The following is a 23,176-nucleotide window of genomic DNA, read 5'->3' as shown; positions in this document are numbered from 1 at the left end:
CCCAACAAGGCTAGTTTTCTTGCCCCATCTCTTTTCCTGGGATAATTTCTGGCTCTGGTGAGGCTCTGCCTTTCCAGGACCTTCCTGCTTCCTCATGAGATTCACTCTTTTGTATGTTCAACAGATGGACCCATTTAGAATCAGTTATGGAGCAGTACAAAAGGGTGGGGAGGTCTTGAGTTTCTTTGTAAGGAGATTGATGGTTCCATCCAGCCTGACATAATGCTGAGGAGTTACTGGTTACTGGTCATACGCTAGAAAACCCAGGCCTCTGGATGCCATTTCAGGAAGATACATATATGTAAATGAAAAAATAAATTTAGACACATCTCACAACTGCTTTCTTATCCTTTCCAACCCCCAACCCATTGTTGTTTGTGTTTTTAGAGATGGTTAAGAGAAAATGAAAGCAATGACAAGTACAGCTACTACTTTTGCTGTGCTCAGAAACGTCATTAAAAAAAAGAGGATCCAATTTATCATTTCCTTTAATATTTTCACAAGAAGGAGACTTCATTCATCCCTCTAGGAAAGGGAGTCTTAGGGAAAATGCTTCTCTCTGCTTGATGGTAAAAGGGAGCTGACCAATTGAAAGGCAGAGTAATTGACTGACTGCTCTGTCTCTCCTTTTCTCTTGCCTGGCTGGTGGAATGTGCAGTGTACCTGAGGTCCCTGCAGGGGGCTACACACATAGGCTTGGGGCCAGAACATATGTGTTCCAAGCAATAGATTTTAGGTAGAAGGCAACAAAGGACGTTGGGCCCAATTTGTAATTCTTTAGTACAATTCATGGGAAGCCCTTCATTTGGGGGTTTATTGGGGCCTCATTCAGCCCTTCATAAAACTGACAGGAGGCTGGCAGATCTTCAAGTAAGATGCCATTTGTCAGAATTCCCAGGAAGGTGGGTGAGTGCCTGCTTCCCCCAGACTCCTGATAGTGAAGGCTCTTACATGGCTTGCTTGGGTTTTTCCCACATGCTTCAAACTCAGTAGTCCTAAAAGTGAGCTCCCCCTCATACCTGCTTGTCCTGTGGTTTCCTTCTTGGTGATTGGCCTCAGTGTTCTTGTGGTACCCCAGGCTGATATTCTGGGTATTGGAGCATAGGAGGCCCTTTGAGCCTCCTTTCTCACTATCTCCATGTGGTGCCCCTCTGGTTGGCTGCACCCTGCTTATTACTCTGATCTCAGCTGGGATATCACCTTCACCTGAATCTTTGCTGACCCAGAAGGCTGAGTGCTTCTGGAGCCCTCACACTTCCCTACCACCATCTTAATTCCACTGAAGCATGTTTGACCCATCATTTCTCTGCCTTTCCCACTAGACTTCAAACTCCTTGAAAGCAAGGTCTGGGGCTTGCTCATCCTTTAATACCAGTGTCAGCATAAGGCCTGCCTGTAGTAGCTGTTTAGTAGATATTTCTTGGCCCAGGAAATATAAAGCATAGTCCAGCATTAGGACCTGAGGCCTGGGTTCAGACCATTCTATTTGTGTGATTTTGAGTGAGTTTCTTCTCAATCCTCAATTTTTTCACTAATAAGATGGGGATAATAACTATTTCCTAGGATGTGTGATGAAATGACATAATCCATGCAAAGCACCTAGAACAGGGGTGGGCAACCTTTTTGTGAGTGCATGCCAAAACCAGCAAAATCTCTGACTCAAAATTCTTCGGCGTGCCAACCCTAATTTTTTGAGAACATGTTACGCCTACTTGATATCTCTTAAGGTGTACGTATGTGAAGAACCTTTAAGAAATAATAAAATTCACTCAAGCGACAAAAACACAGTATATGATGATGAAAAATACATTTTTTTAATGTATACATGTACACTGATAGTCTGATAGAAAACTTTATGACTCCGTTTGATATTATCAGTGGGACTTTTGGTGCTGCATCACTGATGACAGATTTTACATCAGGTTTATATTTTGTGACCTTCAGAGATATGCACGAGCTACTACTTTCATCCATCAGGCTACTCCTATTACGAGACTTAAAAAAATTCATCACTGAGAACAAAGATTCACAAGTGTATATGGATGAAAACATGGAGAGTAATGCTGTTGCAAAGTTTTTTAAACAGAAAAAATTTTCTGGAATGGCATTCCAAGTCCTCAATAGTTCTTTTTTGACACTTCTCTCTGGTACTCCTGTCTCTAATGGCTTTTTTTCAATGTTTTCCAAGTCAACTCTAAGGTCAATAAATTTCTGCTTCCAAATTGAGCTACTCTGAAATTCAATCAACTGCATTTCAAAGTTAGCCATGTCTATCCATGAAAACATTTGTAAGTTTAGTTCCTCCAGTTTCATGCTGTCTGGAAACCTCATGAATTTTGCTGTCTCTTCCAGTTCTCTGAATTTTGCAAATCTTGAGAAGAACTGCTCAATAGTTGACTCGATGATGTTTAAAAACAGCTTTTGAAGGCTTTGACGGTCTGTTCTGTCATCTTTTGGGAGGTCTTTGATGTGCCTCTTGAGGTTTGGGAAATATCTAAATCTCTCACCATCCACATCCCTCTTAAAGACTTCCAGTTTCTTTTCAAAAGCCTTTATGTAACCAAACATAACATCAAGTGTCTTGCCAGTTCCTTGTAATTTAACATTTAAGTCATTCAAATGTTCACAAAAATTGTAAATGGAAGATTATAAGAGAGGGTTTCTTGTGCCAGCAAAAGTTACTGGCGTGCCATGTTTGGCATGCGTGCCAGGGGTTGCCCACCCCTGACCTAGAATAATGTGTAACACATAGTAAGTGTTCTGTGTTTTGCAGTATCTAATAATAATAATTCATAATAATACGGTTAGCCTTAATGGAAAGGAGAAGACTATAAGAAAAAGTTGGAACTAGAAATCAGGCATGTTGAGTACTTGTAAAATGGGCTTGGAACAGGTGGGAGTTGGTTTTGAACCAAGGTTTCTAGATAGGGTGGTGAAAATGTAGGAGCAGATGAGATTACTCTGGAAAGAATGAAGAGGGAGGGGAAAATTGAGCAATATATGACAAAACCTTGAGAAATCTTATGTCTGTGTGGTAATAAGAGAAGTCAACAGGAAAGAAAGATGATTTTAGTAGGAGATCACGGTTCATCAGATGCCAGGGACTGGTCTAGAGAACACTAGAAGAGGCCACTAGAATCAGCTAAGTGGGAGAGCAGTAGTGTCCTTGGGTACAAGCCTTTTCAGTAGAGTCAGAAAGAAAGAAGCCACATTAAGAAGAGGCTAGGTTAGGGATGAAGGGGGAACACTAAGGCTGGCTCTTATGCTGTAATGTGTGCTTGTGTAACACAAATTAGTTTGTGGGTAAATAGATGACTGATGTCAGTATAATGTGGATATATGTTGGTTTGAATGAAGGTGCCCCCCCCCCCAATGTTACTATTTTGCATCCCTGGCCAGTAGCAGCTGAAAACAAAATGCTCTAGCACAGCTGAATGTAGCAGCCTCGGGCTGAGGGAATGAGGGGACATAGTACCCAGTCTCCCTGGGTCTTCTGCTTGGCTCTTTGGTGCCCACTCTCTCTAGAAGGGCTTTGGGCAGTCTTTGCCCATCTTTGTGCATCCATTCACTGATTTTTGTATCACTTAGTAGCCGGAACCCCTGTTTACTGCTTCCATCATGCTTACCCTCCCTAAGGAGTCATAGCTACTAGAATGTTTCTTTATTAGGAATTTAATATATATTTTTAAATTTCAGTGTTTTTTAATTATGATTATTGTTTTTGTTAGTGTCCAGGTTAAAATTTTAACTTCTTTCCCAGCCCTGTTTTTCCAGTAAGTTCTGTTATTTTCAGTTTGAACTTGTGAAGTGTTAGTTTTTAGCAATATATATGTCCACTTATAGAAGACATCCTCATGACTCCTTTTCCTAATATTCAACAATGTTGGAAGGAAGGATGGGAGGGAAGAGCAGGGTCTATAGAAGGTTTTCTCAAGGATCAGCAGACTTGCATATGCTTGGTTGCAACCTGATCTAAATCAATTTCCTCATAGTGATTGTTTTCTTAAGTGCTCCTCATTATATATTTGAGTGGTTATGGTTTGACGTTTTTATCTTCTCTCTGATCTTTTGCTGTAGTCTGAACAAGCGTCTGAGGCTGAGCTACACCCACAGCTGAACAGAGCCTCCTCGCAAGCTGCAGAGAGTAGTCCAACAAAGAAGGTAAAGCCAGCACAGGGGTGCCACTGGGATGGCGTTGCGAGCCCTTCCTTGGGCTTTTTGTTTCTGTGAGCACATCTACCATTTTAAGGTTTTGATGTCCTGACGTTAATGTTAATGACCCAGATTTCCTAGAATTTGGGTTCTTTGTGAAAATGGGGTCCTGATGACTCCTGGGCTGGACCTTGATGTCACTGACAGTTTGTACTTCCCTCTTCAACCTCCCAGCTAAATATGGCGGCTTTGCTGTTGGTAAGACTAAGAGGTGAGGTGGGGAGGGACAGATGCCTTTTTCAGAATCCTACACACTGCTAAGCCTCTAGGAGTACGTTTTGGGGGCATGGTAGTCATTCCATCCTTGTCTTTGTGCTGTGGTCTCTTCTGCATCTTAGCATCTTCACCTCAGCCTATCTGCGTCACTGAGTCCTGGGTCATTTGCTCAGTAAACACCACTCACTCATGGTGCTGTCCTTTCATTTTCTCACCCTCTTCTTGTCCTTCCCCATTTTCTCAGGCCCTTCTCTCATGAAAGAGAGTGGGCCCTGGGCTCAGGAACACAGGTAAAGCAGGGGCCTTCAAGGAAGCAGGCCATCTGTCTCCTTCCAGAAGACACTCTGGCTCTTGAGCTTGATTTCATGTAGCAATTGGGGGTAGGAGAATTCTGAACTTATGACTAAGATCATTACAAACTTCAAAACTATATTCCAAAAAGCCCCAAAGTAGAGCAAGAGAGAATTTTCTTCAGTGGAAAAGGCTCTGTGCTGTGAGATGCACACGGCATTTAAAATAGGAAGGAAAAGAGGGTTGGTGGACCCTTGGAATCTGATTCCTGGGTCCTTCCAGGTGACAAAAAGATAATAGGCTGCAAGCATGAAAAACAAGGAGGAAAGAAACAAAGGCCACTGAAATCTGATGCCCATGTCCCTCTCTTACCTAGCCAAGAATCAGTCACATATCGTTGGATGCAGAGTTTCAATAGAACACATGCCTGTTTTTTAACTGTTGGGGGGGTTTATTTTGTTCTTAATCTACAGGACACACCATATTCTCAGCCTCCATCAAAGCCCATCCGTAGAAAATTACGATCAGAAAATCAAGCTACAGAAAATCAAGAGCCTTCTACCACCGTTGGCGGGCCAGCGTCTGTAGCAACTGTGAAACCCCATCCAATAGTCCAGAAGTAAGTAGAACAGATAAGTGAGAGCAGGATTGGAGGCTTCCTTTTAAATCTTCATGTAAATGTAAATATAGATGTTTACATTTACACTCATACCATAAAAGGGTGTGATTTTATGGAAGTAGTTTTACCTTACTTATCTCTGTGATGGGATTACTATTTTCCAGTCACATAGAAAGAGGCTTCTAAGCTATAGGACATATCCTGACACAAGGGGCAAGTGAGGACAAGGCCATGGTATGTTTCCTTCCCTTCCCTTCCTCCCTCCCCTTCCACTTCTTCTGATCTCTCTTCCTTGTACTGGCCCACATTTTCTCAGGAAGAAGACAGTAATATAAATGGAAGTTTTCTCTTTCCCTGTCTTATCTCATGTTTCCCCATGGCAAATAGCTTGCTTCATGACCCTCAGGCCCAACTTTCAGTAGATGTGGGGTGTTATTTCTTTTAAAATTTTTTAAAAAATAATTTATTATAATTATAATTGATATATAGTATTATATTTCAGGTGTACAACACAGTGATTCATTTATATTTCTTACAAATTGATCATAATAAGGCTATTAATGGTCTGTCACTACATAGTTATTATGATGTTATTGACTCTTTTTTCTATCTGTACATTACATCCCCGTGATCTTTCTTAAAAATATATTTTGATTGATTTCAGAGAAAAAGGGAGAGGGAGAGAGAGATAGGAACATCAGTGATGAGAGAGAATCTTTGATCAGCTGCCTCCTGCATGCCCCACACTGGGGATCAAGCCCGCAACCCGGGCATGTGCCCTGACCAGGAATCGAATGTGACCTCATAATTCATAGGAATTGCCAAACTGCTTTCCACAGTGGCTGTAGCATTTTACAATCCTGCCAGTAATGTATGAGAGCTCTCATTTCTTCTCTTCCTTGCCAACACTTGTTGTTATCTGTTATTATTATTATTATTATTATTATAGCCATCCTAGTGTGTGTGAAGTGATATCGCATTGTGGTTTTGATTGCATTTTCCTAATGTCTAATGGGGTTGAGCATCTTTTCATGTGCTTATTGTCCATTTGTATACTGTCTTTGGGGAAATGTTTCCTCAGATTCTTTGTCCATTTTTACATTGGATTATTTATCTTTATTTTTGGGTTATAAGATCTTTACATATTCTGGATATAGGTACCTTATCAGATATATACTTTGCAAATATCTTCTGTGGGTTGTTTTCACTTTCTTGATAGTATTATTTGCAGCACAAAAGTTTTAAATTTTGATGAAGTCCAATTTATTCATTTTTTCTTTTGTCACTTGTGCTTTTGGTGTCACATCTAGGAAACCATTGCCTAACCCAAGGTCATAAAGATTTGTTCCTATGTTTGTTTCTAAAGGTTTTGTAGTTTCACGTCTTAGATTGAAGCCTATGGCCAATTTTGAGTTCATTTTTGTGTATAGTATGAGGAAGGGGTCCAACTTCATTCTTTTGCATATGGATATCCAGTTGGCCCAGCACCACTTGTTGAAAGGAGCTATTTTATCTGCCTATTCAGTGACTGTCCCTCACTATGATACTTTCTCACTGGTTAGGTAAAAACACATGGTGTCAGGCTGAGAGACTAGCACACACCAGTTAACACAAATAGTGCTATAAATGGCAGGAATTTAAGTTTTGGGGTCAGGGAACTTCATACAACTGACTTTAGTTCCCAGATCAGTTTATTTTGAAGTAATAAGAAGTGACTTAGCATTAATAATTTTTAAGCCCTGAGGAAGAGAGACAGCTATACACACGATGGTGAGTCTATGGCCCTGTCTCGGCCAGTGTTCTGGGAAAGAATTAAGCTCTGATGCCCTTAGACATCCATTGTCTATAGTAAGTAAATTTCTCTCCTATTCATCTAGAATGGCCTTTACTCTGTATCGTCTTTTAGAAAATCGAGCAAAGAGTCGCAAATCATTTTCTTAATTCTCTATCAGAACACTGGTTAAGAAAGGCGCTCCTTTCATCTTACGCGATCTCTTCTCGCATGCTCTTATTTTCTTACGAGCCCTTCTCTTCTCCCGTTTTCTCTTCTTTTTTTTTTTTTTTAAATATATTTTATTGATTTTTTACAGAGAGGAAGGGAGAGAGATAGAGAGCTAGAAACATCGATGAGAGAGAAACATCGATCAGCTGCCTCCTGCACATCCCCCACTGGGGAAGTGCCCGCAACCCAGGCACATGCCCCTGGCCGGAATCGAACCCGGGACCCTTCAGTCCGCAGGCCGACGCTCTATCCGCTGAGCCAAACCGGCTTTGGCCCGTTTTCTCTTCTTGCGTGATCTCTTTTTATGCACCTCTTATCCTGTAATGGCTTCTCTTCTTGCGCACTCCTCTTATCTCACATGATCTCTTTTTCTCTTCTGTACCCTCCCCATTTCGGGTGATACTCTACCTTTCTCATGAATTCTTCTTGTGCCCTCTTCTCTTCTTGCCTGATCTCCTCTTCTCTCCCAACATTTCTTGTGTGATCTCTTTTTACCTCCTCTCCCGAGATCTCTTCTTGCTGATCTCTTCTCTCTTACTTCTTCTCCTGTGATCGCTTCTATTCTCGCCCGTCATATCATATTTTTTGTTTTGATTTGCAGTGTTCACTGTTAGTATATTGAAATTCTTTTGATTTTTGTATGTTACTCTATCCTGCAAATTCCTTTTTATCCATACTGAAATCATTTATTAGTTCTAGGAGATTTTGTAGATTCCTTGGGATTTTCTACATAGACCATCATGTCATCTGCAAATAGAGACAATTTTATTTCTTTTCAAGATGTGTACCTTAATACCGTTTCTCACATTATTGTGCTGGCTAGGATTTCTAATATTATCATGAAAATAGTGATGAAAGTAGAAATCTTGTCTTGTTCCTAATCTTTAGGGGGAAAACATTCACTTTTTCATTAAGTATGACAGCTGTAGTTTTTCTAAAAAAATATCTTTATTGTTGAAAGTATTATATATGTCCTGTTTTCCCCCACATTGACTTCTAGCCCTCCTCTGTCCCTTGCTTCAGGCCCCCACCACCTATTGTCTGCATCAATGGGCTATGCATATATGCATATGATCTCTTCCCACCCACCCTCCCTCCCCTGCCTTCTCTCTGAGATTCCACAGTCTGTTACATGCTTCTATGTCTCTGCATCTATTTTGTTCATCAATTTATTTTGTTCATTTTTGGATTGCCACCTTCTCCACTATCCAGTCTGGGATCTATGAAGCAAAAAACAACAAACAAACACAAACCTCCAAGACACACAGCATCAACAACAACAACAACAATTTACTGCAATATGTTTCCCTGGGTACCGAATTCCCTAGTCACCTCCATTCCACTTTTTGGAGTCATCTTATGCTTGTTTTATACATTATGTCCAGGGTTTTAACTGTATGTACTTATTGGAAGGAATAGAGAGAAGTGTATCTTTTCCATCTTGTCCTGAAACCAGAAATCCAATCTATATTTTTTAAAAAGTAGGTTTTGAAGCCCCTTCTCTGCATATATATGTATGAAAAATTAATTTTCAAATTTGTTGGGGAAGGGAGTATGCATGCTTTATACAGGTTAGCAGAGTGGCTGGCATAGAGAATATTCTCAGTGAATATTAATCATATCACTACAGTGGTCACAATGCATATCAGTTTAGTTGCTCTGGCCTAGAACCCATCTCCCAATGATTACAAATATGTTTGTTTTTTTTAGGGGAATTTAAATTGCTATTTTGCTCTGATATTCAGTATTTCTTGCTGTGAGATATAAAGTTGTAGGTTATACAGCCATGTTGATTTATTATCACAACTGTGGACAGTTTTGAGGGAGAAACAGGATGCTAAGAATAATAAGGGCTGGACAAGCAGTGTAAGCAGAGACTGTAATGGACAAAGTGAGACATATGATCACCTTATTTATATCGATTGAATGAGTTTACTATTGACTTAATTTGGGAGTACAAGTATTGAGACATTTCTGTGTATTTCTCAAGTGCTACAGATATACATGCTGGTGTATGCACATGCACATGCTCATACTCAGGCATTCATGCCTCATAATAAAGGAATAAAGGAGAGTTATGGGGACTGGTAAAATTAATGTAGGATCTTTGCTAAAGAGAATGTTCTATTTTTACCTTCAGACTAGTCCACAGGGGCTACCTGCAGGTTTTTTAAATGCCATTAATGCTTACACAAAAAGGGCATTGCAGTTAATATGGTTTGTAGAGAAGAAATGCTTATTAAAAATATCTTGGAATAAATGGAATGCAGAGTGTTTATAAAGGCCGATTCACAGCCTTTCTTCAAGTTATAAAATGGGAATTACTTCAGGTGTAAATAATTCATCCTGACAAATTTGTTTTATTTGGGGTGTGTCTGCCTGCCTGGCTGTGAACGTATGATTTTATTTTTGGAGCCCTCTGACATTCGCCCCTTGTTAATTTAGCATTTCTCATGAATCAGAGAGTCTTGACAAGGGTCCAGACCTCTAAGTTCTATTTCACTGAACTGTTTGTACTTTTTGTAGACAGTCTTCCAAACAGAAGAAGGCTATTCAAACTGCTATCCGCAAAAATAAAGAGGCAAATGCAGTGCTGGCCCGGTTGAACAGTGAACTCCAGCAGCAACTCAAGGTAAGGGGCTTTCTGATTTTGGATTACCAGGCTTTTCACCTAGTTGTTCTGTTTTGATGATTAGCTGAGCATCTGGTTCCATTCCTGTTGGTAAGACTTGCTTCTTGGTTCTCAAACTCCTTTTAGAAGGCAGAGAATTGCTGTATCTAAGTTTCATGGATTGGTTCTTGAATACTTAGAGGAAGACTAGCAACTTTAATATGTAGGTTGCATATTGTGTTAGTTAAAAGGGCAGGGAATCTATTACAAGGGCGGTTTGAAGCATTCATTATAGTCTGAAGCTTCTGGGTAAACCCTTACTTGTTTAGATCTACCCTGAATGATGCTATACTTATTTCAGTGGAGGAAGGTGGTCCTGATACTATCAAAGGCCAGCCCCTTTCCTGGTACCTTGGAAATGGCTCCATATCACCTTGTCAAGGACATCACCCTGTTCTTATCATCTGTGTCCCTTCATTATTAATCTCCCCTGTATTAGTTTCACAGGGCTGTCACAACCAAGTACTACGAAATGGGTGGTTTAAAAGAACAGAAATCTAGTCTCATAGCTCTGGAGGCTAAAAGTCTGAAATAAAGGTTTCAGTACAGCCAAGCTCGCTCTCTGAAGGCTCTAGGGTAGAACCCTGCCTTTCTTCTTCCCAGTTTCTGGTGGTGGCTGGCAGTGCTTGGAGTTCCTTGGCTTGTAGACACATCACTCCGATTTCTGCCTCCACTCTCACAAGACCTTCTCTCTGTCTCTGTCCAAATTTCTCTTCTGATAGTGTCCTCTTCATATAAGGACACTGTTAATTGGATGAGGGCCCAGCCTAATCTAGCATAACCTCATTTAAATAAATTAAATCTGCAAAGATCCTTTATCCATATAAGACCAAACTTATAGGTACTGGGGGTTAGGACTTAAACATACCTTTTCAGGGGACACAGTCTCCTGATTCTCTACTGGCTCATTCCCATCCACATGTGAACATGCTCCCTTATCCTTCTTCAGCTGCTGTGGGTCTCTCTGGCCTCCTTCACAGACACGTTTCTTAGGAGTCCTTTCCATTTACTATCTCTGCTTCCTCACCAACAATTTCCTCTCCCTTCACTTCAGTATGGCTTCCTTCTCCTCCACTACACTCCTCTTATGGCCACATCCAATGAGCCTGTTTTAATATTATTTGAATTTTCCAAAGAATTCTACACAATTGGCCTCTCCCTCCTCTGAAGACACTTTTCTAACTGGCTTTTGGGAAACCAAACCTGGCACATTTTTTTTCTACTTCACTGGTGCTTCCTCTTTAGCATTCTCCGCTGTCTATTCCTTTTTTTATTTCTCTTTTGTTAACCCACTTGCCTCGATATTTTATTATGTACATTCTCAAGTATTCAAGAAAGTTGAAAGAATTATGCAGTAAATACTTCTATAGCCACCACTTCGGTTCTGCCATTAATATTTTCCTATACTTGTTTTATCACTTACCATTTCTTTTTTTTTCGTATTCATTTCTTTATCTATTCCTCTATCTATTCATAGTCCATCTTATTTTAACATATTTTCAAGTAAATTGAAGACATCTGTACATGTGCACTAAATATTTCAGCATGCATAGCATTAACTAGAGTTTAATATTTTTACAGGCATTTCTTATGATGTACATTTTATATACAGTGAACACACAAATCTTGAGGGTACATTTGTTGAATTTTTAACAAATGCATACACTTACAGAGCCCAAACCCCTATCACGGTTCAGAATACTCCCATCATCCCGGGAAGCTCCCTCTTGCTCCTTCCTGGTCGATTCTGACCCCTCTTAACATTCACTTTTTTGTGAAACTTCTTTCACTTAATATTGGTTTTTAAGTTCATTTATACTGCTGTATGTGTCAATAATCTGCTCTTTTTTATTGCTGAGTAGTATTCTGTTGAGTGAATATGCCACAATTTGGTTATCAATTCTCATATTAATGGACACCTGAACTGTTTCCAGTTTTGAGCTATCTACATTAATAAAAGACAAACATGCAAATTGACCATACCTTTGCTATGCCTTAAGCCATGCCCACCAGCCAATCAGAGCGACTATATGCAAATTAACCCAACCAAGATGGCAGCTGGCAGCCACGGAGCTGGAGCGAGCAGGAGGCTTGGTTGCCCAAGTGATGGAGGAAGCCAAGCTTCCTGCCTGCTGCAGCCGGCTCTGAGCTCCACTCAAGGCAACAAAGTTTCAATTATAGAAGATAAATAAAGCCCAGATACCTGCTTTCAGCTGGCTGTGGCCACGGAGCTGGAGTGAGCAGGAGGCTTGGGTTGCCTCTGGCGATGGAGGAAGCCAAGCTTCCCGCCCTGCCCTGGCCAGCTCTGAGCTCCATTCAAGGCTACAAAGTTTCAATTATATAAGGTAAATAAATCCCAGAATATAAAAAAAAGAAAAAAAGGAGAGACTGGGAGCTTTTGTCGCTGGGGGGCTTGGCCAGCCTTAAAACGGCCCTCAGCCCCTCACCCAGACTGGCCAGGCACCCCAGTGGGGAGCCCCCACCCTAAAGGGGGTGTGGCCAGCCTGAAAACAGCCATCAGCTCCTCACCCAGGCTGGCCAAACCTCCATGGGGTGAGGGTCCCCACTGGGAGGGCGCTTGACCAGCCTGCAAACAGCCATCAGCCCCTCACCCAGGCTGGCCTGGCACCCCAGTGGGGACCCCCACCCTGAAGGGGGTGTGACCAGCCTGCAAACAGCCATCAGCCGCTCACCCAGGCTGGCTAGGCACCCCAGTGGGGACCCCCACCCTGAAGGGGGTGTGACCAGCTGCAAACAGCCATCAGCCCCTCGCCCAGGCTGGCCAGGCACCCCAGTGGGGACCCCCACCCTGAAGGGGGTGTGACCAGCTGCAAACAGCCATCAGCCCCTCACCCAGGCTGGCCAGGCACCCCAGTGGGAACCCCCAACCTGAAGGGGGTGTGACCAGCCTGCAAACACCCATCAGCCCCTCACCCAGGCTGGCCAGGCACCTCAGCGGGACCCCCACCCTGATCTGGGACACCCTTCAGGGCAAACCAGCCAGCCCCCACCCATGCACCAGGCCTCTATCCTATATAATAAAAAAGTAATATGCAAATTGACCCTAACAGCAGAACAACTGGGAATGACTGGTCACTATGACACACACTGACCACCAGGGGGCAGATACTCAATGCAGGAGATGCCCCCTGGTGGTCAGTGTGCTCCCACAGCGGGAGCTCTGCTCAGCCACAAGTCAGGCTGATGGCTGCCAGCACAGCGGTGGAGGTGGGAGCCTCTCCCGCCTCCTCAGCAGCACTAAGGATGTCCGACTGCAGCTCAGGTCTGCTCCCTGCTGGTAAGTGGACATCCCCGAAGGCTGCCGGGCTGCCAGAGGGATGTCTGACTGCCAGCTTGGGGGAGCGGGCCTAAGCCAGCAGGTGGACATCCTCCGAGGGGTCCCAGACTGCAAGAGGGCATAGGCCGTGCTGAGGGACCCCCCCCCTCCCGAGTGCACAAATTTTTGTGCACCGGGCCTCTAGTTTTGTATAAAACTGCATTTTGAATCAGTCTTTGTGTGCAAATACATTCTCACTTCTCTTGGGTAACTACTCAGGGTTAGGATTTGTAGATTAGGTGGTGACAATATGTGATTAGTTTTATTAGAACTTCTAGAGTTTTTCCCAAGTGGCTAGAGCATTTTGTATTAACCCTCACTAATATAGCAGAGTTCCAATTGTTCTACATCCTCATCAACATTTAGTGTGTTACTCTTTTAGTTTTAGCCAGTCTTGTGGAGATATAGTTTTAATTTCGCATCTTCTTGATGCTTATGTTGAGCACTTTTCTATGGGATTATTTACGTTTCATATATTTTATGAAGTCCCCTTTCAAAATTTTGGCCATTTTAAAAATTGGGTTTTTAGTGCTTTGTTTTATGAATGTTTTCTTCCAGCCTTTGTTTTACCTGTTCATTTTCTTAACTGTGTCTTTTTATGAACAGTAGTTTTGAATTTTGATAAAGTCTAATTTATCATTTTTCTCTTATAATTATTACTTTCTTCTGCCAGGGTTCTTGTTCCAGCATCTAGAAGGGTTCAGCAATCTGGAGAAGGGCTGTGTGTAACTTAATAAAGAGTCCAGGGACGAAGCATAATTTTGAAAGGCATTCGGGGGTCAGAGGAGCCTAGCTAAAGGAACTAAGTTCTCCTCATCTCAGGACCCCATGCTATTTATTAATACAAATTGTCCTAAGGTGAGGCAGAGATATACACGTCAAAGGGTTAGGTTTCATTTGCAAAGTCCATTGTCAGATTGGAAGAATTTGCCTATGGCTGTTTAGGTGTTTGGCCAGTAGGAGGCAATAACATATAGATTAAGATGCCCTGAGCCGTCTGGCAGCAAGCAGTCATCCCTTTTCAGGTTTGGGGAAATGCCTTTAGCCATTCCCAACAGGCGATAACATATGTGACTCAGCCCTTGTTAAGTCCCCAAGTTCCATCAACCTTTCGATGAAACTCTTGCAATTATGACATGCTGGAATTGGCTTCCGGCATTCTTCCTATATAAGGAAACTTTACCTATATCTAAATTATGAAGATACTCTCTTGTGTTTTTTTTCTAAAGGCTTTATTGTAATATATTTATTAAAAATTTGCTAAGAGGGTAGGTCTTATGTTAAGTATTCTTATCACATACACAAAATAATAATAAATAAAGAGGGTGGGAGGGAACTTTTAGAGGTGATAGTTTTATGGCATAAACTGTAGTGATGGTTTCATGGATATATAATTATCTCCAAACTCATCACATTGTATACATTAAATATGTACAACTTTTTTGTATGATGGCCATACCTCAATAAAGTGGTTTAAAAAAACAAATGGATCATGGGTATTATTCATCTTACATAACTGAAACTTTGTACCCTTTGAATAATACCTCCCCATTTCTCCTTTACTCCAGCCTCTGGCAACCCCCATTCTACACTCTGGTTCTATGAGTTTGACTATTTTAGATTCCTCACACTGTATAAGTGAGGTCATGTAGTATTTTCCTTGTGTGTCTGGCTTATTTTCTTTAGCATACTGTCTTCCAGGTTCATTCATGTTGTCACAAATGCAGGATTTCCTTTATTTTATTTACTTATTTTTACATTTAAGTAGAGTTGGTATACAATATTATATTAGTTTCAGGTGTACAATATAGTGATTCGACATTTATATAACTTATGAGGTGATCACCACACTATAAGTCCAGTAATGATTCTTTCTTTTTATAGGATGAATAATATTGCTTTGCATGTATACATTTTCTGTATCCATTCTTTCATTAATGGACATTTAGGCTGCTTCTGTGTCTTGGCTATTGTGAATAAAGCTTCAGTGAACATGGGAATATAGATATCTCTTTGAGAAACTGATTTTAGTTCCTTTAGATATACCGTATACTCAGAAGTGGGATTCCTGTGTCATATGGTAGTTCTATTATTTTTTTAAGCTTTATTGAGATATAATTGATGTGTAACATTCTGTAATTTTAAGGTGTACAATATGTTGATTTGCTATACTTATATATTACAGTATGATTATCACAGTATTGTTAGTTAACAAATCCATCACCTCACATAATTTCCATTTCTTTTATGTGGTGAGAGCATTTAAGATTTACTCTCTTAGCAACTTTCAAGTGTATAATACAGCATTGTTAAGTATAGTTACTATACTGTACACTAGATCATCAGAACTTATACATATTATGACTGAAATTTGTGCTCTTAACCAACAAATCCCCATTTATCCCACCTCTTAGCCCCTGGCAACCACCATTCTACTCTCTGTTTCTATGAATTTCACTTTTTTAGATTCTACATATAAATGAGATCATACAGTATTTGTCTCTCTCTATTTCACTTAGCATAATAGCTGCAAGGTTTATCCATGTTGTCACAAATGGCAGGATTTTGTTTTTACTTGTGGCTGAATAATATTTCATTGTATGATCTATCTTGTTCTTTGCTGGTATGATCGCACCTAGAGCAGAATCTGGCCCGTAGTAGATAGATCTCAGATTGTTAGATGGGTGGATAGGAGGGTGGGTGAATAAATGCTAAGAATGCCTTTATGTGTCTCCCTCTCTCCCTGCCAATAAATCTGTTTTAGGGCCGAAAAATTGAATTCCTAAATAGCATATTGCTGATCTTCTTTTCTGCCTTTCACCCAGAAGTCACACCTCAAGCCATATTTTGTGCAGCAGCCTAGAAGAGACTTTGGTAGAGGGCCATCCAAGTGCACTTTTTTATCCTTCAAATCTGACTGAGTATGGTGTTGGATTAGAAACAAGAGATTGAATAGAAGTTGAGTCCATGATGGCTTCACCTCTCAGTATTAGGAGTCTACTTTTGCTTTTCTACTCACTCACTAATCAATCTTTTAATGTTTAACATTATTCTCTGCCAGTCACTGATCCTGTTAAAACTGAAGGTGAGAGTGAAGCTATGGCAGGTGTGTGTGTGTGTTAGTCAATTCCATTTCATCATCTTCAGAAAAGAGTTAGGAGATTACAGAATGTGAAACTTCCTTTGACTAATCACCAGCTATAAACATGATACCTTCCAGTCCACCCGTCCTTGAGTCATACGGTACTTAAGTGTTTATGGGTCCAGTTATATTCCTTTTTAATATCTCATGAATTAAGGATGAACCCAGGAAATGACCCCTTTGCTTTTTTTCTCTTTTCTCTGCTTTATATAACTCAGGAGGTTCATCAAGAACGGATTGCATTGGAAAACCAATTGGAACAACTTCGTCCAGTCACCGTGTTGTGACCCCAAGATCCAAGTAATAGCGGGTGACCTTTTCTGCCAAGATCTTTCCTTTAACTGTTTCAATCCAACTACTTGTCATAGATGTCTGACTGTGTCAAAAGCTGTAAGCAGTGGAATAGAATCCATGTCACCTTTACTGTTATACTTATGTGCTTTACTGTGATGGAAATATATAACTGATTATCACACTTGAAATTGTAATTATCGGTGGAATTTCTCTCATTCTTCAGTACTTTCTTGAGATGTTAGATGTTGCTCCTTAACAAAAGTCAACCTTCTAGCAAATGACAATGTAGAGCATTATTTATTTAAAGAATTTATGATTTGTACAAGACCTTATAATCTCGTATCTTTAGGATGCTTGTTATATTTTTGGATGTATATCATGTACAGTAGGTTGGTTTCCTGAATAATTGGAATTCTAACTGTATAGTCTTTGGCATGATGATAATAAAACAAAATCTAAAATAAAACAAAAGCATCAGATTTAGACTGGCGCTGTGCCCTCCACCACCATATGCCAAAAATTGCTTCTCTAGTGCCATTTTGATTTTATCTAGCTATAAATAATACATAACTATTGTTTTCTACTGACTGTCAAAGACTTACTGGGTCTTTACACCTCTGTAAAGTGGACGTTTTGTCAGTGATCTATTTAACTTGGCCCAGCTAGGCCGTCAACCCAGATAACTCAGTCCTTTCATGTAAATTTTAGGCAAGAGCAATGTGCTTTAGCTGCCTCTCCTGATCATATTAAAATAGTTGCCAGATCTCTTACTTTTATCCTGCATGGGAAAACATATCTGTAAATGCATGAATTTGGAAACTACTCACCAAATATGAAAGGCTGATGAGACTGTTTGGATTGATAAACATTTGTTGTTGGAACCCAGGTATTCAAACTGGGGAAGAAGAGGGAAAATGGTTGTTACTAACTACTCAACAATCTCTCGTAATTATTTTTGTCTTTGTTATTGTAACCTGGATTGTGAGTATATTGGATGTGAAGAAATAATGAAAGGAAGCCAATTCCAACACTGGATATATAAGTATTTGGTTCCATGTGAGGCATACTCTTGGGAAGTGATTGGTTCATGTGCAGTACAGAAGGGCCCAACTGACTCCAGTGTACATGAGGTAAAATAGTGAGCTCAAATTGCAGAAGCCAGTATCCTATAGAAATTCTGATAACTGCTGCTTCACCTGAAAACTCAAGTTGAAAATGGGAATTGACCAACCCTCACAGGGATCAGGGCACGTCAGCTTTAATAGCACTTTGAGAGATTGATGCCAAGAAAAGCTGTCTCTTATGCATTTTTCTACTTTAACCATTCTTAGAATAGAGGGGTGGGGTGTGCCTAGGGTCCTTTTGAAGTGTTTTGGATAGGTTTGTAGCATGTGAGATTAAGTCTTTGATTACAATAGAGTTGACAGCTTTTAGAAAAGTAGGAGTTTATTTAATGTTTCCTTATTCCATTGTCAAGCTTTATCAATGGCTTAATGGCAGAAATAAGGCTTAAACAGATGATGTTTTTCCAAAGAAAAACAAATTGTTGATTTTGTTCTGTGCATATTAAAGGTTTTTGAATTGGCTTGGTTTTAAAAATCAGGAATCTTGAACTCTTTCTCTATTTCATACATTTTCCCTTCCCCTTTGGCTACCATTTTGGTCCCTGTAGAAAGTGTTCAGAATCAGTTTAAACCCTTCCTAAGATCATGAATGGGTCAGTGCAAAGTTAACCTCCTTTCCCATGTTCTCAGATCTGGGGACTGCAACAGATTTTATCAACAGTGTTTTGTTGCAGACATTTTATAGTATGTTTGCCTTTTGTTACATTAAATCCAAGAAAGAATAGCCTATGCACTTTATCCCATAATCTTCCAGTACATACACATTCACTCGAGATAGCACTTCATATCCATTAAGCAGAAATATAAACCAAGGAATGTTATATAATGTACTTTTAAAATATTGACATTTTCCCCCATCAAGCCAGTGACAGAGTAAGCCAAATTAGGTTGGGGTTTTGTTTAGTTGGTTTGGTTTTCATTAAAGGAAAAAACTTGCATCAGACAATCAAGGCTCCATGAGTTGCATAGTCTCACCAATATTTTAAGATAGACATTGCATTAAAGCACATACCAATAATATCTATACCTAGTCTTCTTGACTGGACCTTTAGTGACCTCAGTTTATTAGTTGTTTAGAAGTAGATTTTTAAAAAACAAACACAAACACATAGATGCACATACAGTTACACACATTATTATTACCTAACTAGTGCTCATTCGTTGTTTCTCTGTTTTCTTAGGATGTGTACTTTCAATTTAGGATTATAACTCCCAATAATGTTTCTGTGTGCCTTTAATGTGATTTATAGGAAGACTGAGCTATTGAAATTACTATTATACCTATTCTATAAAACTACTCCAAAATTAGACCTGCTTGTTGGGCAGAGTTCTGTGGATAGAAGGCCAATGTTGCCCCCATCTGTGGGGATTTAATAACCTGGTTGGTAAGTGGTGGTCCTTCATAGAGGTCCCATAGTCCCAAGGATGAAAGTGCAGTAGGAGTTGATAGTGGGCCTATTGGATACCTTAATGTCTCTTGTATATGGCATATTGCCTTTTCCAACTCCTTATCCAGTAGGCATGGGGCAAAACCAAAAGATAGATATCTGGAATGGAAGTATGTGTTGTCATCAAGGCAGATATTTGCTTTAATTGGAAAGATTTAACTGCTTTATTAATATAGAAGTGCTTTGGGCCTGATTGGGAGAGGAGGCAGCTTATCTGGAATCTATGCCCATTTTACTGTCATTGGAGAATTAGGATGTCTGACCTCTGAGGACCTGTATCCATCTCTTGCTGTTTGCTTAGGGAATTCAAGGCCCTGAGAAACCACAGTTCCTAGCCCAAGGATCCATAGGATTAGTGGCAGAATTGGGATGCCCACCTGATTTATGGATTCTAAATTAACTCCTTGAGCCTCTAGCAATATTAAAAACAGATTAGAAGGTTTCTTCTATTTACCTTGTTGAATTTTATTTACTTAATCAATCTTAAAATATTAAAACATGTTTTAATGAATATTAGTTCTAGATGTTTCTCATGGATTGAAGCAAAAAATCAAATATGAAGGGAAAGAATATGATTAACTATTTGTTCTTTTGAACACCTTACCTTTCATGATGCAATGTTACTCTGAATTTTTTGGCAGAACTTTTGAGAGCTGTTGCTTTGAATGGATTCCATTCCTGTATTCCTTATGGGAATTTGTTTTTAAATAGACTAGAAATGAACTCAATATGTAGTAAGTTAGTTTTCTTCAGTATATCTTTAGTTACTTGGTTGCAAATGTTCAATTTCTGCATACGTTAGGGTGAGTAGTCAAAAACATGAGTTTTCCTTTGATTTCTACCAATGTCTAAACTATCATAAAGCATCCTTCTTTTCATATGTGACTTGATTCTATAGTCTGTTTCTAAATGATATTGTCTATTTCTTAAATTATCTCACACTCATGGTGATAATAGGTGTGTGTTCAGAAGATCAATAAGAAAGTAATCTGGAATGGATGTGTGTTTTTTTGCAGTTAAGGGAAGCTCTTGCAAATGCCTTCTAAGCAGTAGTTTGAAAATCTCAATTATAGTATAACACCTTAGAGCTAAAAACATTTGTTCAACACAAACTAGAATCACACCTCCTGGCTAGATATCACCAAGGGAAATGTGATTTTAAACATATAAAAAAGATTTTCAAATATCTTAGCAACCAGGTCTTTCCATATTGACAAGTATGACTCAGTAGGTTGTAGCTTGAAAATTATGAATGTGTGAACAAAATGAAATATCAGTTGAGAGGCCTTTTTCATTTTTAGTTAAATAGAACAGTAGTAACTTTGGTTTCTCTTTCCAACTGGTTTATTCTGTTTTAAGTGTACACTTTTAAAACTCTAATCAAAGGATTACTTGAATTTACACTTTAGTTATTGGTGTTCTTGTCATGTTTTGTTGTTGTTGTTTTTTGGGTTTTTTTTGTACCATGACTTAGTGTGGAACAAAGTAGACATTGGAGTTTTTGGAGTCCTGAGCTGGCATATCTTGCTTCTCTTTTGGCACAGGCTAAGGGGAGCTGCCCACCAATGCCAACAGACAAATCATTAATGGATATTTGAGTGTGAGACTTACTCTGTGAGCCACCCTGCTTTGCTTGTTTGCGTTGAGAAATGCATCTATTTATGTGACCTTCCCAAGAGCAACTGTAAGAACAGCAGATATAGAGGGCCAGACTTTAAAAAGCAATACAAGCAGATTCTAAGAGCTGCTTCCCTCCTCAAAATTAGGCTTTCAGAGGCTGACTTAGAAGTGTTCCTTGAAACGACAGTCTGTTAATTGAGCAAGACATTCCAGGTATGTAGTTGCTTTTAGGCTTCTATGGTTATTTTCTACATTGACGAACACACATGATGTTAAAGGAACCTTTTCTAAAAGACATTGCAGGGTTTCAATTCAGATGACTTGTTCAAGTTATAGAAGCCTTGGTCTGCTTTTAAAAATTGAGGGGTGTTCATTTTTCATGTTTTGTGAGTGCTCATATCTCACTCTAAGCTAAATTCATGGCTGTGTGAGGTTGGAAAAAGCAGGTTTATGACTCTGAAGACCAGAGAACATTGGCGTGCATTGGAATTTGGGGACTACAGTAAGGAAACATAGCTCCATTATGCCCTGGGGATGGAACAGTTGACACAATAAACCCATTATGTTGTGTCTAGATCAACTGAATTGTGTTGTTTTGTTTTGTTTTAAGGCAACTTGTGTGAGGGTTTCAGTTGCACCCACCCTGGAAACTGGGTGTACCTTTTTCTTTAGCACTACCATTCTGTTTTTCTTCAGGCCAAATATGTTCAAGTGAGCCACAGGTGGGAAGAGCCACTTTAGTTTCCGTAGCAATGGGCCAGAAGAGAGAATGAGCTGATGGTCTATTTTAACCTTGAAGGTAAAAATGTATATTTTTTCATGACAGGTACATTGAACAGTAAAACAAGTAACAGTAAAGTATATATTTGATGCCTTCTGTGTTTTCATGAATATGTGCCAATAAGTTGTGCTAATATTTACTCAGCCACAGTCTCATTGATTTGCTAAGCATTGGGAACATTATCTATATTGATCTTAAATGTAAATAAATATAGGGTATCCTGTATTTGGATTGTGACTTGTAGACTCCAGCTAACCTTTACTGCCTCTTTTTCACACTTGTTGGAAAGTCTGTGAAGAACATAGTAGGTTAAGAATCTGTAACTTTGGAAAATGTATATGATGTGAAACTGGGGTGCTATGTTAAAAATAAATATATGATAACTAAGTGTGGCTTTTATGGAGTCTTGGTGTCAGTCTATTTATGGTCTGCAATTGGAAGAAACATCAATGAGAGAGAACCATTCACTGGCTGCTTAATCCCTTCAAAAAATGGTCCCATCATAATGCCCTTAGTGGGAGTGGAAGTGAAGGGGAGGGATCGGGAAGAGTTGGCTTGAAAATTCTGACCAAGTAATCTGGTACTCCAGCAGTTTCTCACATTTAAAATTTGAATGATTTTGGAGGCACTAGTGTCCTATCAGGTGGGGGTTTTATTCTGTAAAGTGAATGCCAATGGTGGGCCAACACAGGATATTTCTAATCTGGTACTAAATGCTAAACTAATTCTTGGAAAATCATCTATGATTTGGTTCATAAGCTTGACACTGGAGATCACCAGGTCCTGACATTTCCCAAGCACTAGTGAGGATCACTGGGTTACTCACTTTAGAGATAAAAGAGATCTGAGATTATCTAGGCAAGTGTTTCCCAGATTAGCAGTATCAGCATCATCAGGGAATTTATTAGAAATGCAAATTATTTGAACCCACCCCAATTGAATCTGGAACTCTGGGAGTGGACCTGGTAATCTTGATGTAAACAAGCCCCCCCAGGTGATACTGATGCTTACTCACTGGAGTTGAACCAGGGAAACTGGTCCAGAGAGGCAAAACTGACTCATTAGGGTCTCAGCTAATTCAGAGAAAGGGATAAAAATGTTCCCAGGGCAGACTTTCTTCTGTGCTACAGTGCCCATTCATGAGTTGTTCCCTTTCCTGACCTTCCTTCCACAGATATTTACTATGCCCCTACTGTGTGTCAAGCACTATGATAGGAGCTAGAGATGACACCTCCAGAATTCCTTCCCTCATGGAGCTCATAGAGACCTACAAATGATTCTCAAAGCAGCATGAGATAGGTGATAGGTTATTAGGGTAAGCTAACTGATGTAACAAAGTACCCAAAGTATTCAGTGGCTTGGCACAGTGAAGGCTGATTTCTCACTCACCTACACCAGAGTGGGTGTTCATAGTTTTGC

At 39.9% G+C, this 23,176-nt stretch overlaps 1 protein-coding gene across 6 annotated transcripts in view; it reads left to right on the top strand.

The window, feature by feature from the left end:
* Positions 1-22,145, top strand: part of REPS2 (RALBP1 associated Eps domain containing 2) — a 193,506-nt gene extending 171,361 nt beyond the window's left edge. For all 6 annotated transcript variants that reach the window (XM_036305527.1, XM_036305531.1, XM_036305528.1 and 3 more), the window contains 4 exons: positions 4,078-4,161; positions 5,193-5,338; positions 9,867-9,972; positions 16,709-22,145. In XM_036305527.1, the coding sequence (XP_036161420.1) occupies positions 4,078-4,161; positions 5,193-5,338; positions 9,867-9,972; positions 16,709-16,777 (405 nt within the window). In that variant the 3' untranslated portion in view covers positions 16,778-22,145. The remainder of the gene's footprint in view (positions 1-4,077; positions 4,162-5,192; positions 5,339-9,866; positions 9,973-16,708) is intronic.
* Positions 22,146-23,176: the final 1,031 nt, after the last annotated feature.

This window comes from Myotis myotis, unplaced genomic scaffold, assembly GCF_014108235.1.
Source record: "Myotis myotis isolate mMyoMyo1 unplaced genomic scaffold, mMyoMyo1.p scaffold_m19_p_4, whole genome shotgun sequence".
In the NCBI taxonomy this organism is placed as follows: Eukaryota; Metazoa; Chordata; class Mammalia; order Chiroptera; family Vespertilionidae; genus Myotis; species Myotis myotis.
This window is presented reverse-complemented; position numbering and strand designations above follow the sequence as displayed.